The 14,616-nt window shown below is 40.2% G+C and overlaps 1 protein-coding gene across 1 annotated transcript in view; it reads right to left on the reverse strand.

The window, feature by feature from the left end:
• GREB1 (growth regulating estrogen receptor binding 1) overlaps nt 1-14,616 on the reverse strand; it is an 81,602-nt gene that overhangs the window by 54,287 nt on the left and 12,699 nt on the right. The window contains exons 4-8 of the mRNA XM_065401075.1: nt 5,591-5,773; nt 5,132-5,275; nt 3,549-3,674; nt 1,400-1,522; nt 585-722 (exon numbers count right to left, since the gene is read on the reverse strand). Coding sequence (XP_065257147.1) covers nt 585-722; nt 1,400-1,522; nt 3,549-3,674; nt 5,132-5,275; nt 5,591-5,773 — 714 coding nt within the window. The remainder of the gene's footprint in view (nt 1-584; nt 723-1,399; nt 1,523-3,548; nt 3,675-5,131; nt 5,276-5,590; nt 5,774-14,616) is intronic.

Raw genomic sequence — 14,616 nt, forward strand, 5'->3', positions numbered from 1 at the left:
CAGCATTTTACATGAATAGACTGTGCGAGCTTTACATCTGTCCCTCACAATGCACCAAAGCTGCAATGCTTTCTAATACTCCCCCATCCCAACCCAAACAAAGACTACAGGTGTTCCTAAAGTACCTGATAGAACTGTGATGTAGATAATGTCTACTTTAGTCTAGACTGAAATGTAAACACGGAGTACCCATCACAAATTTAAATCTACAAAGGCCAATGCACTAATTTATGGCCTTACACTCCTTAATGGTTGACCAATCTTGTTCCTATTGCATTAAATGGGAATTAAGCATTTGATTTGCATGGGAGCAGGATTACAACCTTAAGCTCTTTGGAGCTTTGCTTTTTGTTTTAGGTTTTTTTGGGGGGTGGGTTGATTGGTTGGGTTTTGGGGTTATTTCTTATAATTATCAAGTTAATTAGTTAATGTTTGCACATGTAAAATGCTATATAAGTTTGCTCTCAGAATACATTAAATTACCTTTAAGCCTGTGTCCAGTGTGTTTAAAGTTTCTTCCCTAAATTATAAAAGCAGGCCAATATCTTTGCATATCTCTTACACACACGGATAGTTTTTTTTACCTTTAAATATAACTGGTTTTGCTTTACATATTTTCAGCAAGTTATCAGGAACAGAAACTGGTTCTCCAGAGGCCACCATTGGAGAAGAGACTGGTCCCACCAGAGTAGAATGTGTCAAACATGATAGTCCTCCCACATCTAAGAATTAATTCATAATGTTAATACAATCAAGTAATAATCATATTGATGCAAATAAATTCAGAATGTTGTTTTTCTTGATGAAGAGTATTAAACACCAACCAGCATGTGCATTCAAGATCAATGTTCCATTCTTTTTACAATTACAAAACAAATGACTCATGAAATGCTAATAAAGCCTGTATTTATTATGTTGGCTTCCTTGGAGTAATAATTACATTTCCAAGCCCTTGAGTATCACACATGTCTAAACATTGCAAAATGAGCATAAAAAACAACATGCTGGCATGAGTTCAATAATATGGACAGGCGTGGCTTTATCAACAGCAAACATGTATGATCTGCATTTTTCCACTATAGTAACATATTCAGGTGTTCTGATTCCAAGGGAATGTTCTTGCTATAAATACCTAGAGAGGGAAATTAAAAATCATCAAAATGTATCATTTTTTTCAATATCCCATTTTTGACAGCAGTCATACTCCAAACAACAGGAGATAAAAAGACTATTTTAAGGAAAGCTAGTAGATTACAAGACTGATTTCAAAGCAGTTAGATGCTGAGGCACTTTTCAGAATCATCTGAGGCACCTAGATGGATCTTTAGGCTCCTAAATACCATGTGAAATCTCACCCTTCACTCATTATCTTTTAGACAAAACAATTCAACTAACTTACCATTTTTATTTCTATTTGGAGTCTGCAGGTTGGGCTGCAAGTTCCACGTTTCAGTCGATGATGGCGACTCTGGAGACCATCCTTTGTGGCGCTTTTTAGGAGGCCCTGAATTTGTTAAAGTGCCTGGGTAATATTAATACATCAGAAAATTATTAATATGCAAAATGGAGGAATATTTTTAATTTGTTAAATCACATGCATGACAATCCGACATGATTTTTGATAGACCAGCCCTGTATACACATTAATTATTATACTAGTTTGCATCAAACATGCACACAGACTCACTAGTCTGTATATGACCTTTTTTTTACTGTACTATGTTACACCTTAATAATTTCAACTCTCCAGGGCAGGGACGTGTGATTCATGGTAGCACAGTTCATCTATTTTACAGCACTGTGAGTTCTGGGAAAATGATACTAGTATAGCATTGATTAATATGTTCTTACCCTGGAAGCCAAGAACATATATGTTTTATTCCTTGTATGTCCAGATACAAGACTCAAAATGAGCAGATTTAGCAATTAGGAGACATTGGATAAAATTTACCAAAGTGCATTCAGGGACTTAGGAGCTTTTGAAAACATTACCCACCATCATTATTTTTGCCACCCCGTACTGGTTATCAGCTCTATTCCTCTGATATTCAAGGTTGGCAGCTGGAGAAACTCAGCAGCTGGCTCCGGCACCTTTGTTTGTACTACCAAACACCATGCTGAGCCACATTTCTGCTGAAGTTACTGGTCTTTGATTTCTTGTGCATTTCTGCAAATTTCCAGGATGGTGAACTTGCACTGTTACCAATGGGCATTTCTGACCAGTGGATGTTAAGGGTTTTCTAGGTTTTGCTCAGAATCTTGCAAGACTTAGCTCTTAGTCTCACCGTACCTTAATATGCAAAGGTACCAGCACATCTATTCGCACTGTCAAGGCTATCTTGACAACAGAATGGTTATTCCCATGTATACTTCAAAACCTGAGTTTGAGACTTATAGATTAAAAAAAAGGTTATGACATTTTCTTTGTAAAAGATACCATACAAAAATAAACTACAATGTATGTGCAGAACTAGCATGCCTTCAGATCTGGAATAAAGTTATTCACTTGCAGATTCATCATAGAGCTAGTATCTACTAAAAAGATAGCCTTTTGTCCTTTATATTTTCCCCACGTGAGGGCAATATATGGCCATTTGTTCTACTTTCAATTACTTATCTTTCCAGCATAATCCACAGCAGAAGGCACAATTTCAAGAAGAGCAAATCAATATAATGTACTTATTTTTTGCAAATCCCCAAATCCTGCCAGGTCTCACATGGGTTATGTAATTAACTGACATCTGATGGTTTTCTTTGTGAAATGAGAAGGTGAGATCAGTCCATTTTCTAATAAGCAAGTGCCCATCCACTTAGAGAGGCAAAGTGGTCAAGGACTGAGTGGGCATGGAAACTGAACTGGGATGAGGCATGCTGGCAGTGCAATTCAGTGAAGATTACCTAAAATTAACCTCAAATCTGATTTTGGCTATGATATGGCTATTAAGAGTTTTCCTGCCCAAACAGCAGCTCCATGGTGCTTGCGCAGAAAAGTTTGGCAATCACAGATCAGACAGAACCATGCTGGACAACCATTTAAAAACAATATTGTTCCTGGTGCAGTCCAAAGAATAATGTGAACAGTGTCTTAAAATCTGGAGCTAGATGTCTAAGTGGAATGATCTTTCCCAATGTGGACTGCATCCTTTGATAAGTAGCTTCGGACTGGTCAAAATAAAGCTTTCCTGGATCATTGAATTGATGTATAAAACCTGTTCTGGAGTGACTATAAGAAACTGACACAGACAAATCCTTCCAAGAGTCTGGACGCCGAGTAAAGGCTGCTTTCTTTTCAAACTAAAATAAGAGTAAAATGAAGTAAAAATAATAAATTACTGTTTTGACTTCTACGGAAGCCATGTCAGAAAATATATAAAATACACCTTGAAAGTTAATAAGGAACAGAGATTTTATTAACACAATGACTCTTAGGGGAATATTCTGATCCAGAAACAGAGGAATTTATGCCAAATAGGATACTCCAATTTCCCCTCACGTAACCAAATCAGAATATACTATTTAGACTGTTTAAACACAAAGTTCAAAGGTACCTAAGACTGATGGTCTTGTCAGAGCTGGCAGGTTATTTTTCACCAGCTGTTGTTTGGGAGAATCTTTGCCATTGTAAACAGTTGAACCTAACGCTGCTGTTGATGGGAGATGATCAGATATTGTGCCTGCCACAAAAAAAGAAGTTATTTTAAATAAATGATTAGAGGCAGATCCTCAGATGGTGTAATGAACTGATCAATTGGTCGCTGATTTCAATAGGGCTATGACAATTTACATCAGCTGAGGATCCCCTCATAGTGTTTACAGCACTGAACACAGTGGGCCCAGTTTGGATCTCATATCAGTTTTACAATAGTGTAACTCCACTGACTTCACTGGAGTTACTTGGGGTTTATATGTGGATAAGGCCCCAATCCTTCAATCAGATCCACACATTCAGCCCATCAGCATGAAGACACCTGCTTCCATGGGAAGCTCACTGCAGGAATGGGCCTTAAAAGAATCACGCATTGTATCAATACAAATAAACTCAAGCAAAATTTTGAGTTTACATTTTTTTCCAAACATCTTTTTTATTTATCAGGAGTTGACAGTGTCATATTAATAAATAGGTAGATTTGACTAACCCTAGCTCTGTTTATAATTACTTTTACTTTTTCTACATTCATCTTTTGAAAATATACACACATCAGTGATGTCCTAGGGGGATTAATGCTTTGTTCTCAATAGACACCAGGTTTCCAAATCTTAACTGTTTAACATATTTGGAGTTCAGGCTCCTCTCTGATAGAGAGAATAAAAATGTCAATGGAGTTACTGCAGTTCTCAAAATACAAATACCCATCACACTCACAAGACACTGGACAGCTGATTTCATTAGGAGGAAATCCAGAGAGATCATTTCACCTTTCATCAGTAAACACCTACCTATTCACCCCAGGAAATGGAAAAGCAAACCTTCAGAAAGTAAATATTTTTAACCATAGAAGATATGGTTATTTTTTTAAAAATATGAAAAACTTGACCTTAATATGTCTGAAATATAAAAAATAAACCAATGCCTTTGCTAGCAAAAGAAAAAACCAGAAGCTTTTAACCTAACTTCCATGTAACCTCTGAAATAAAGAGGATTCCCACTCATATCATAAAATGGATCAGAGGAACAAACTGAAATAAACAAACTGATTTCCAAAGCATTTGTGGCTAGATAAGCAACAGCTGCAAAATGGTAAAGTCCACTTTCACCACCTTACAACAGATGGATCTCAAAGATTTGGCTTGTCCTAGCTATGAAGAAGCTCACTGACTCCAGAAGAGAAACATTTTCTGACCATTAAGCTATTTGTCAACTCTTCATCAATAACTTTGAAAAACCACTTGTAATGAAAAAGCCATCAAAGAACCATTAACTTTCTTTTTTCAGAGCTATGACATTATTATACCAGTTACTTGATTTAGTTAACCCAGACATTCGCATTTTATTCATTTTGTGCTATGTGTTTCCATTTATACACACACACACACACACACACACACACACACACACACACACACACACACACACACACACACACACAAAATAATATTTAGTAACCCAAAGGGTTTCTCTTCTCCAAGTTACCTGTTTGTTGAGTCCCAGCCGGAGCATTTGGGTTTGGTGCTGGAACAAGCTCACTTGTGGTGGTTAGCGGGGGACCAGAACTCTCTGGAGGTTGGAACAAAGTGCTTGAACAAGGACCAGATGAAGCCTGTCGGCCTCTGAACTCTAAGAAAACAAGACCCTTCCACTGAGAAGCAATACAAAAGCTTTATCTTTGCAAATTTAAATTGCGAATTTAGAACATGAACTAATTTGATTCAGTTGCTATGATATTTGGAAAGCGGGCACTAACCGTTTGTCAAACATGCCATCTTTTTATTAGACAATTGCTTTCTACAGCTGCTCTTTAGTAATCACCTAGCTTTAAAGACTCCTTCTTTTATCTGTCTATCTCAGGCTTTTCTCAGAGGCCAATCTCTGTGCTATCTAAGCTCTGCAGACGAGAACCAGAGCTCCAACAAGACAGCTTCATTATCTCACCTGCCCCTTTCCAGCAGATTACAGATCCTTTGGTAAGAGCTCCTTGTGCATTCCTGACCAGATAATACTTTAAGTGTTTCTGTTTCTTGGGCTGAGTGGTCAGTTTAAGATTGATGTGATTTGAAAATTCAGTAAAGTAGCAGAAGCCCTTCTTGCCACAGCCAACACAATTGCCAGAGAAACCTGATAAAATAAACAATACAAAAGATCTGGTAAGATAGGTGACAGTAATATGTAGACACATCACTTCCCTTGGGATGGTGAGCATTTGTTGTAAATAATTCATCTGATACAAACATTTTCTTACTAAAAAAATTATGTCAAAACCTCCAAATTGCACTTGGCCATCAGGTTTCCTAAATTAAGCTTCACAGTTAGTAAATACATACCTTGTTTTCATTGTCTATGGTTATATTTTTCATTTCAGACCACTTTCAAAAAATTCCAGATACCTTCATACCCAGGTCATAGAAATGGAAACAGGCTTTTTAGGCTTGGTCTACACTACACAGCTTTTAGCGACACGGCTGTGTCGCTAAAAGTCAGGCAGTGTAAACGCTGTTTGTCAGCACTTTTGCCGACAAAATACTTCCACCCCCTAAGAGCGGGGTTCATGTTGTCAACAGGAGAGCACTCCTGCCGACAACGAGCCGTTTACACTGCCACTTCCCGTGGCAAAACTTTTGTCTTTCACAGGGGCTTTTTTAAGCACCTGTGATGACAAAAGTTTTGTCATTCAATTGGCAGTGTAGACAAAGCCTTAGACTATTAAGGCCCTGACTAGAAAGTACTTAAGCATGTGTTTAAATCTATCCCTATGCAAGACAGCACTGAGCAAGCGCTTAACTTTAAACGTGTACTTAAGCACATTTTTAAAGTGCTTTCCTTATTAGGGTTGCTCTCCTGAGTCAGGGCCTTCAGAAGGAAGTATAGCAAATCCCTCGTGGGTTGCTGACTTAAGACAGCCTTCCCAAATTCGGGGGCTAGTCTGCGTGAGCAATCTGCAGTATCACAGGATTTGTTTTAAAAACTATTATTTATCTGTATGATACCAAGGTGCTTGGGGCTAAATGGAGCATGAAGGAGACACACTCCCTGCTTGTGCCAAAGAGTTCACGGCCTGCTGGGATAGCTGCTCCACACACGGAACTCCCAGGGACTTTGTGCCATTCACTTAAATGGGAATTCCTCACACTGAGAGACTGTAGGATTGAGCCCCAAGGAGCAGGTGTTGTGCTCTATTTGTTATTTAAATATATAACAGCACTCCTTTGGGGGCAGATTGACACTGATAGGTTAATTTGTACTGTGGTCTGGGATAGCCTTATTTTTCTTGCTATTTTGTAATGTATTTACATAGGAATTGTCATAATGGATCAGACCAGCACTCCACATAGGCTAGTACCCTGTGCAAGAAATGGGCGGTTATGGAATAACCGGTTCCTATGGACATTTCTTTCTACTCCCTCATCAGTTAATATATGGCTTAAGCCCTGAAGAATCAAAGTTTTCCTTTCCTTTCCTTTAATCCTATCTAATGCACATGTGGATGTGTCATCATCCGCATAAAGGTCTAATCCATTTTTGAATCCTAGGATCTTTGCCAGGAAAATCATGGGAAAACTCTCATATGAAGATTGAGAAGAAACTCTCATATGAAGACTGAAAAGATTGAGATTGTTTACCTTAGAAAGGAGACAAACAGGAAAGGATGTGATAAATGGACAAAGAATAAGGAATGGTCTAGAGAAGGTAGATCATGAGCTTCTGTTTCCTGTCTAATATTACAAGGAAAAGGGGACATTCAGTGAAATTGAAAGATGGCAAATTAAAAACCAGTACAAGGAAATTCTTTTTCATTAAATGGGTGATTAAACTGTGGACCTCATTAATACAGGATGCCACTGAGGCTAAGAATTTAGCAAGATTCAAAAAAGTGGCTGGACATTTATATAGATAACAAGAATATTCAGAATGATCATAGTTAATGCTAACACATTTTGGAAAGGATATTAAACCTCATACTTCAAGGCTTAAGCCCAAACCTAACTAAGAGGGTTAGGAAGACACCTAATGTAGGGAGCAGATTATTCCACATCTTTCTAATATGAGGTTGAGTGCATCTTCCTCTCAAACATCTGGTACTGGCCACTGTTGGAGACAGGATATTGAACTACATGCAGCCCAGGTCTGATTTAGTATTGAAATTTTCATGGTCCAGTATATTGCTGCAATGAGTTCCACAGATTAATTACTCATATGTTAAAACTATTTTCTTTTATCAGTTTTAAATTAGTTACTCTTCAATTTCACTGAATGTCCTTGTTTTCTGGGTTATAAGAGAGTAAATAAGAATGGTTTTACTTTCCACCATTTGTTATTTTGAATCCTTCTATCATTTCCTTCTTATTCACTTCTCCTCTAAATTGAAGAGTCACAATCTTGCTAAATTCTCTCTACACTGAAGTTTTTTGATGCCGATAATCATTTTCTTAGCCCACTTCTGAACTCCTTCGGTTTCTGATTTATTTATGTTGAGGTAGGTACCCATATCTGAACCCATTATTCCAGGTGAGGATGTACCATCAATTTATATAGCAGCATTATAATATTTTCAGTATTATTTTCTACCCCAGTCTTTATACATCTCCACATTTTTTATTTTTATTTTTTTTTGCTTTTTGGCCACTGCTGCCCACTGAGCAGGGGCCTTCAGAGCTATCCACAAGTCAGCCCATATCTTTCTTATTCACCCATCCTGTCTTTTAAGAGGTTCAGGGAGGAGTTTAAGACACAACCCCTCCCCCCAGCCCTCTGTGGAGTGGCACAGCACTGCACCAACTCTACTTACAAGGCTACAATTTTGCCTGATCCTGAACCCACTGGAGTCAATAGCAAAACTCTCCTTGGCTTCAGTGGATGCAAGACGAGGCTTCCTATTCAATAGGTGATAATAGGGAAGCTTATGTTAATATTTTAAGTCACATCTTTCACACAAATTAAGTTTTCAAATTAACTGACAATATTTTTGTTTTACTGAGATAAGGTAAACTAAAAGCACAGCCACTGAAATATAATGCTCTATAAACACTTGTTCAGGAGAATACCAGGAAAAGTATTGTTCGCTCTGCTTACAAATCTGATTACTCTCCCCATTAGCCTCGTAACGGCTCAGCAGAATGTATTAAAGGCCAAAATTCATCCTCTGTTGGTCTGGTATCTAAGAGTACTAGATCTTTTTGCTGGGTATATGTTGGAGCTAAAGTGTATTGAAATATGACTGTTACATCTCAGGTTCTGGTATATAGGTTAGTAAAGGTCACTATGACTTATAACACTAGGACAAATTAGCACTCTGCATAAGCCTCCATATTAAACCAGGTATCACAAAACCATCTGTCTAACATCACACAAACATCAACAGTAACAGGAGAAAACCTTCAGTTACTTCAGTAATTAAAGGCAACAGTAAAAGGAACCAAAAATAAAACCAATGTGATTAAAGCTGTACAGTGTTACGTGTGTTCTAACCAGATTCAGAGTTCATGAAAACTGGAGAATGAAATCCCCTGTTCATCCACAGAACACAGAAACCGTGGCCAGCAGCAGTGAACTTTTCCCTACACTGACACCTACCCAGATTTTTTTTAAGCCTGACCATAGAGGGGACCATTTCCTATTGCAAGACAGTGTTGTCTGTGCGTGTTCTAGCCTTTATCTATTTGCTGAGACCGACTGCCAGGCTGCCAAAACTGGTGACAGAAACAGCTGTCCAGTAAGAAGCAGGTCATAGAGCACAAAATCTTTTCATGTGCACCACAGAGCAGTCACTTGGATCAGTTACCATGATACAGTGCCTGCTCTGTGGTAAACGTGAAAAGAGTTCGTGCTCCATGACCAGCTTTCTACTAAGCTTCCTAAATCACTCACTTAGATCAGTGACCACAGCCTGGACCAGACTCAAACTAGCAGAGACTGCACTGAAAGGTTCCATAGCCCCTTACGGACCCCCTGAGCAATCTCATTTAGCCATGTGAGATCAATTAGGAAACCTAATCTTCACTTAGGGCTCATCTACACTTAAAATGCTACAGCAGCACTGCTGTAGTGCTTCAGTGTAGAGACTACCTATGCCTGCAGGAGCGATTCTCCCATCAGCATAAGTAACCCACCTTCCCAAGAGGCAGTAGCTAGGTCAATGGAAGAATTCCTTTGTCAACCTAGCGCTGTCTACACCACAGGCTAGGCTGGTATAACTAGGTCTCTCAGGAGTGTGGATTTCTCACAGGGATTTATTGGAACACTGCAAGTACCAACTCCAGCACAAGCAGGCAGGACTGAACTTCCTGCTAACCCATAGGTCAGTTCAACAACATAACAATGTACAACACAACACCTTAACACTATGATAAAGATATAGCACCATATACTGGATGAGTTGCTGTCTACAATAACCATTACAACTTTCCCCCCTCTAGTTAAATAAGAGTTTAAAAACAGTAACTCCTAGGAACCCGGGTAGTCTGCCATCCATGCAGATTTCTGTGTTGGTCTGCCCACTAGAGGCCTATATTCAGTCACTGACATCTCATTCATAGTTGGATGTAGATTATCAGTAACTGCAGGGTTCATGTCCTCTATCTGTTGTACACAGACTGTCTGCTGAAGACAGCATGTGCTGAGGTCCCAAGAACATCCCAGCAATTCCTCCTCCACAACTGGCCTCCCATTATGACCCACAGGAGCCTGCTAGGTTCCTGTTCTGCATCCTTCTGGGATAATTGTTGGGTATCCTCAGTGTTTGCCTTCCCCTTTCTTTCAATGAATGTGTGCACCAGTTTTTGATGCACTACAGAATGGCAAGGTCTTACTTTCTGTATCAGTAAGGATAAGCTGTTTAGTTTCTTAATCACTGTGTAACATCCCCTCCAAAAAGGAGTACTTTGGGGATTTTTTCCAGACTGTTTTTTCCAGTTGCATAGCTACACCTTTTCTCCTTCCTGGATGGGCACAATTTTCTTTTTTTCTGGCATCTTGTATCTGACACGCTCGCTTCCAACTCATCTGTTCCTCCATCTTCTGGAATGCTGTCCTCAGGTCACTGATATACGGCTCCACCACATCACCCACCTGCGTAAGAGCAGGGGGTCTTGCCAGTTCTTGAAGCCTGAACATCAAGTCGCAAGGAAGCATGAGTGTGCAGAGTCCAAAAATAACCTCATAGGAGAGTAATGGATAGGCGAGTGCACGCTTGTGTTCTATGCAAAGATGACAAAAGGTGACTTAGTATCCCAGTCTCATTGGTCTTCGCTGACAAACTGCCAGTGGTGCACTCTCTTCACACTCCCATTACTTGCAGGGTAGGCAACTCCAGCCCTCACCTTGGTCATCTGGAGTTGTCAGAAAACCTCCTGTAACAACCATGATTCAAATTCCTTCTCCTGATCACTGCAGATGCAGTTTGGTGGCCAAACTGCAACACTACATGTTTCATCAATTCATCTGTAACTGTCTCAGTCCTTTTATCCTTCAGTGGTCATGCCACAGCATACTTTGAGAAGGTGTCAGACACTATCAGCAAATATCGATTTCCAGCTGGTGTTTCTGACAGAGGGCCTTTCCAAGTCAGTCTGTATGAACACCTAGAACTTGCTGGGTTGGTGTGCTCCTAATTCTGTCTCTTCTTGCCAGCGCTTTCCTTTCCTGACAGGTAAGATGGGAAAGTACCCAGTCCTTAACATCTGCAGCCGCGCCCAGCCAAAATATCTGTCAGATAAACAGCTGTGTCTTTTCATACCCCAGATGATCTAGTATCGTTCTCTGTAAGCTTGCTAGCAAAATAATCCTGTTACCATCAAACATTAACAAGTTGGTAGCTGGATCCACGGATTCCTGAACTGTGTAGATTTCCCCAGTCTCCTTCAGTAGATAAAATGGTTACTTACCTATAGTAACTTTTATTCTTTGAGATGCATTGTGCACATATACATTCAACTGCGTATACGTTCCACTGCAGGCGTAACGTGCGCCCAATACACTTGAGTCAGAGACTTTTGCTAGTGGTACCACTAGGCGGCACATGCGCCCCAGCTCTCCTGGTGTGCTGAGCCAGGACCATAAAAGGGCGTGTCTGCCACCTCCCTCTCCATTCCTTCATGCTACTTGTGAAATTATCGTCCGAAGTAGCAGAGAAGATGGGGCAGTCATTGAATATATATGTGCACAACAGATCTCAAAAAACAAAAGTTACTCTAGGTAAGTAGACCATTTTTCTTCTTGAAGTGATTGTGAACATATATATTCCATTGCATGTGACTCCGTAGCAGCTCACTTACCGATGGAGGGACTTTGGATTATCTGAATAGAGACTGCAATTCCTACTTGCCCAATCTGCCATCGTCCCAAGAGGCCTGAGTGATGGCATAATGTCTGCAAAAGATATGTACAGATGACCATAGTTTTTGATGGTAGACATAAATGTCTCTTAGGCCCAATGAATAACACAGGGCTCCAGCACATTTATGTGCAGAGACACCTCCTAGGGTGACTACAGATCTTGCGCACAACGTCAACCAAGGTGGACCCCCCAGCCTTTGGTAGACACATCTGTAACCAGAGTCAAAGCTGGCTCAGGAGATAGAAAAGGCAGCTCTTTCCACACATTGTGAGGGTCCAGCCACCAGTCCAGGGTTTCAAGCACTCGTGCAGCTACATAAACGAGCACGTCCAGAGGATGCTTAGTCAGAAGATCAACCAAATGAAGCAAGGCCCATAGACAATGAAGGTGAAGTCTGGCATGCAGAGTTACATATGCGTACAAGGCCATGTGGCCCAGTAGTTGTAGACAGGAATGCACTGCTGTAACGGTATTGGATTTTAGGCCTTCAGAGAAAGTTTTACAAACCTGACCACCAGGAGACAGGCCATCACAGTTATGGCACCGAGGTCTGCTCCTATGAATGTTATACACTCTATCAGCTGCAACTTTGATTTGTCTAAATTCAGCTTCAGGCTCAGATGAGAGAACAGCTGTCTGATAATGAGGATGCTGCTGTTGACTTGGATGCTTGAGCTCCACCTAACAGCCAAATGTGTAGGTAAGGGAAAATTTGGACACCTAAGTGGCACAGATGGGCCACTACTACCAGCCTGCATTTTGTGAAGACCTTTGAGGCCAATGACAGACCAAAAGGGGTGCACCATGTACTGGTAGTGGATGTCTCTTGCTATAAAGCAAAGGTACTTTCTGCAGCTAGGATATATTGCCATGTGGAAGTATCCGTCCTGCAAATCGGGGGCAGCATACCAATCTCCTGTTGTCTGCAGTGGCTGATGATTAATGGTAACTCCTGCAGTACAAATCTTTTTCCCTTTCAGGACTGGGTGTTCACCATAGATCTGACTTATTTCAGCTCCTAAGTCCATAGCCACAGCATTGTGGTTTTCCAGCTGCTGCTATTAGTTGTAATACTCACTTATAGAATCACAGGAATTTATTGGAATGTTACAAGTAACAACTCCTGCACACATAGGCAGGGCATGGCTTCCTCCTAAACCCCTCAGATCACAAACCACCACATAGTAACATACAAGACAACAACTTAAAGCTAAGGTAAAACTATAACACCACCTAATGTTGTCGACACTAATCATTTCAGTATGTGTGAGAGAGCTGATAAGTGTCTCAGATGCATCTAATATTGACCACTCGCTTTGAAAAGGACTCAGAGACTGCACATTTTACAACTTCTTTTATTTGAAAAGCCTTTTAAAAATCAAAGCGGTCTCCTTTCTCTACCACCCACCAGCTTCTCAGCACTCTCCTGAGATCTCCCTGCTGCAAGTTCCCTCCAAAACAGCTATCCATATCATGTCACCCTATTGTTACTCTACTTTCATTGACAGTCAGCTTTGTCCACTTATTTTTCATTAGCATATTTCAACTACTATAACTTGAGAACTACAACACAGCATGGACTTTATGTCAACTATTAAGAGCACCTAAGAAATCCTTTATCAGTCAAATATGGATTAGAAGAGAGTCCTAGTGGAGCTGAGAACATTCGACTAACTGGGAACCCTTATCTGACTGAGAAGAGATCCTAAGAGGATCTCATTTTGTTTTCAAGTGTTGATATTGTGCTCAGATCATGGTGAAATAAAGATGCCACACAGCACTTATATTATCATCATATGGCTAACTCAAGGGTTTAAAAAGCATCATTCTGACCTTATTCATAACCCAATATATGGCAATGGGGATTATGCAGGATGAGAACTCAAAATTTCACTATTCCCTTCCTCTTCACATGCCACATTTACATGCCAATGTCTGGAAGCAGCAATTGATAGGAAAGACAGGTAGTTTCATAAATAAACTAAATCAAATAGGCTTCCATACATTATAGAAAGGGCAAAGGTCAGGGGATTCAGGGCAGCTGTCCTAATTTATCTATGTCATAAGGCTGATTTCACAAGAGAACAAGAGATCAATTCATAGAATATAGGGGATAAAAGCCTTTCACCTCCAGGTCACCAGTTCAAATCCACCTACATCAATAGTGACTGAAGGTTGTTACCATCAGAAAAGTCTTCAGCATCTATATGAAATGGGTTTGGATGAATCTGTCCACAACCTAGCAGACAAGTATACCCAGTTGTCAGTTAGTTAAAGTAGAGAGGCAAAGGACTGACAGAGCATGAAGACTGACCTGTCTTCTTACTGTACAATTACTGACTCTCTGGGTCAGGATTGAGGCTCATTAGTAGGACAGTTTGGAAAAGTTTGTTTGCACTGACCCTGGCTATGCTGCCCCTGGTTAAATAGAGCAGTGGTTCCCAAACCTTTTAATAAGGTGACCCACCAACTGCATTTTGTCTTTTTTTCTGCGACCCACCATTACATGTATGCACACTCTACCCCAGCACCGCGAACCTAATCCCGGCCCAGTGTGGAGGGGCTTTCAGTTCAATTTCATCTGAAGTCTGAAGCCATGTTTGTTTTTATAAGACCAGGCAAGAGTGCT

The sequence above is a fragment of the Emys orbicularis genome, chromosome 3, assembly GCF_028017835.1.
Source record: "Emys orbicularis isolate rEmyOrb1 chromosome 3, rEmyOrb1.hap1, whole genome shotgun sequence".
NCBI lineage: Eukaryota > Metazoa > Chordata > Testudines > Emydidae > Emys > Emys orbicularis.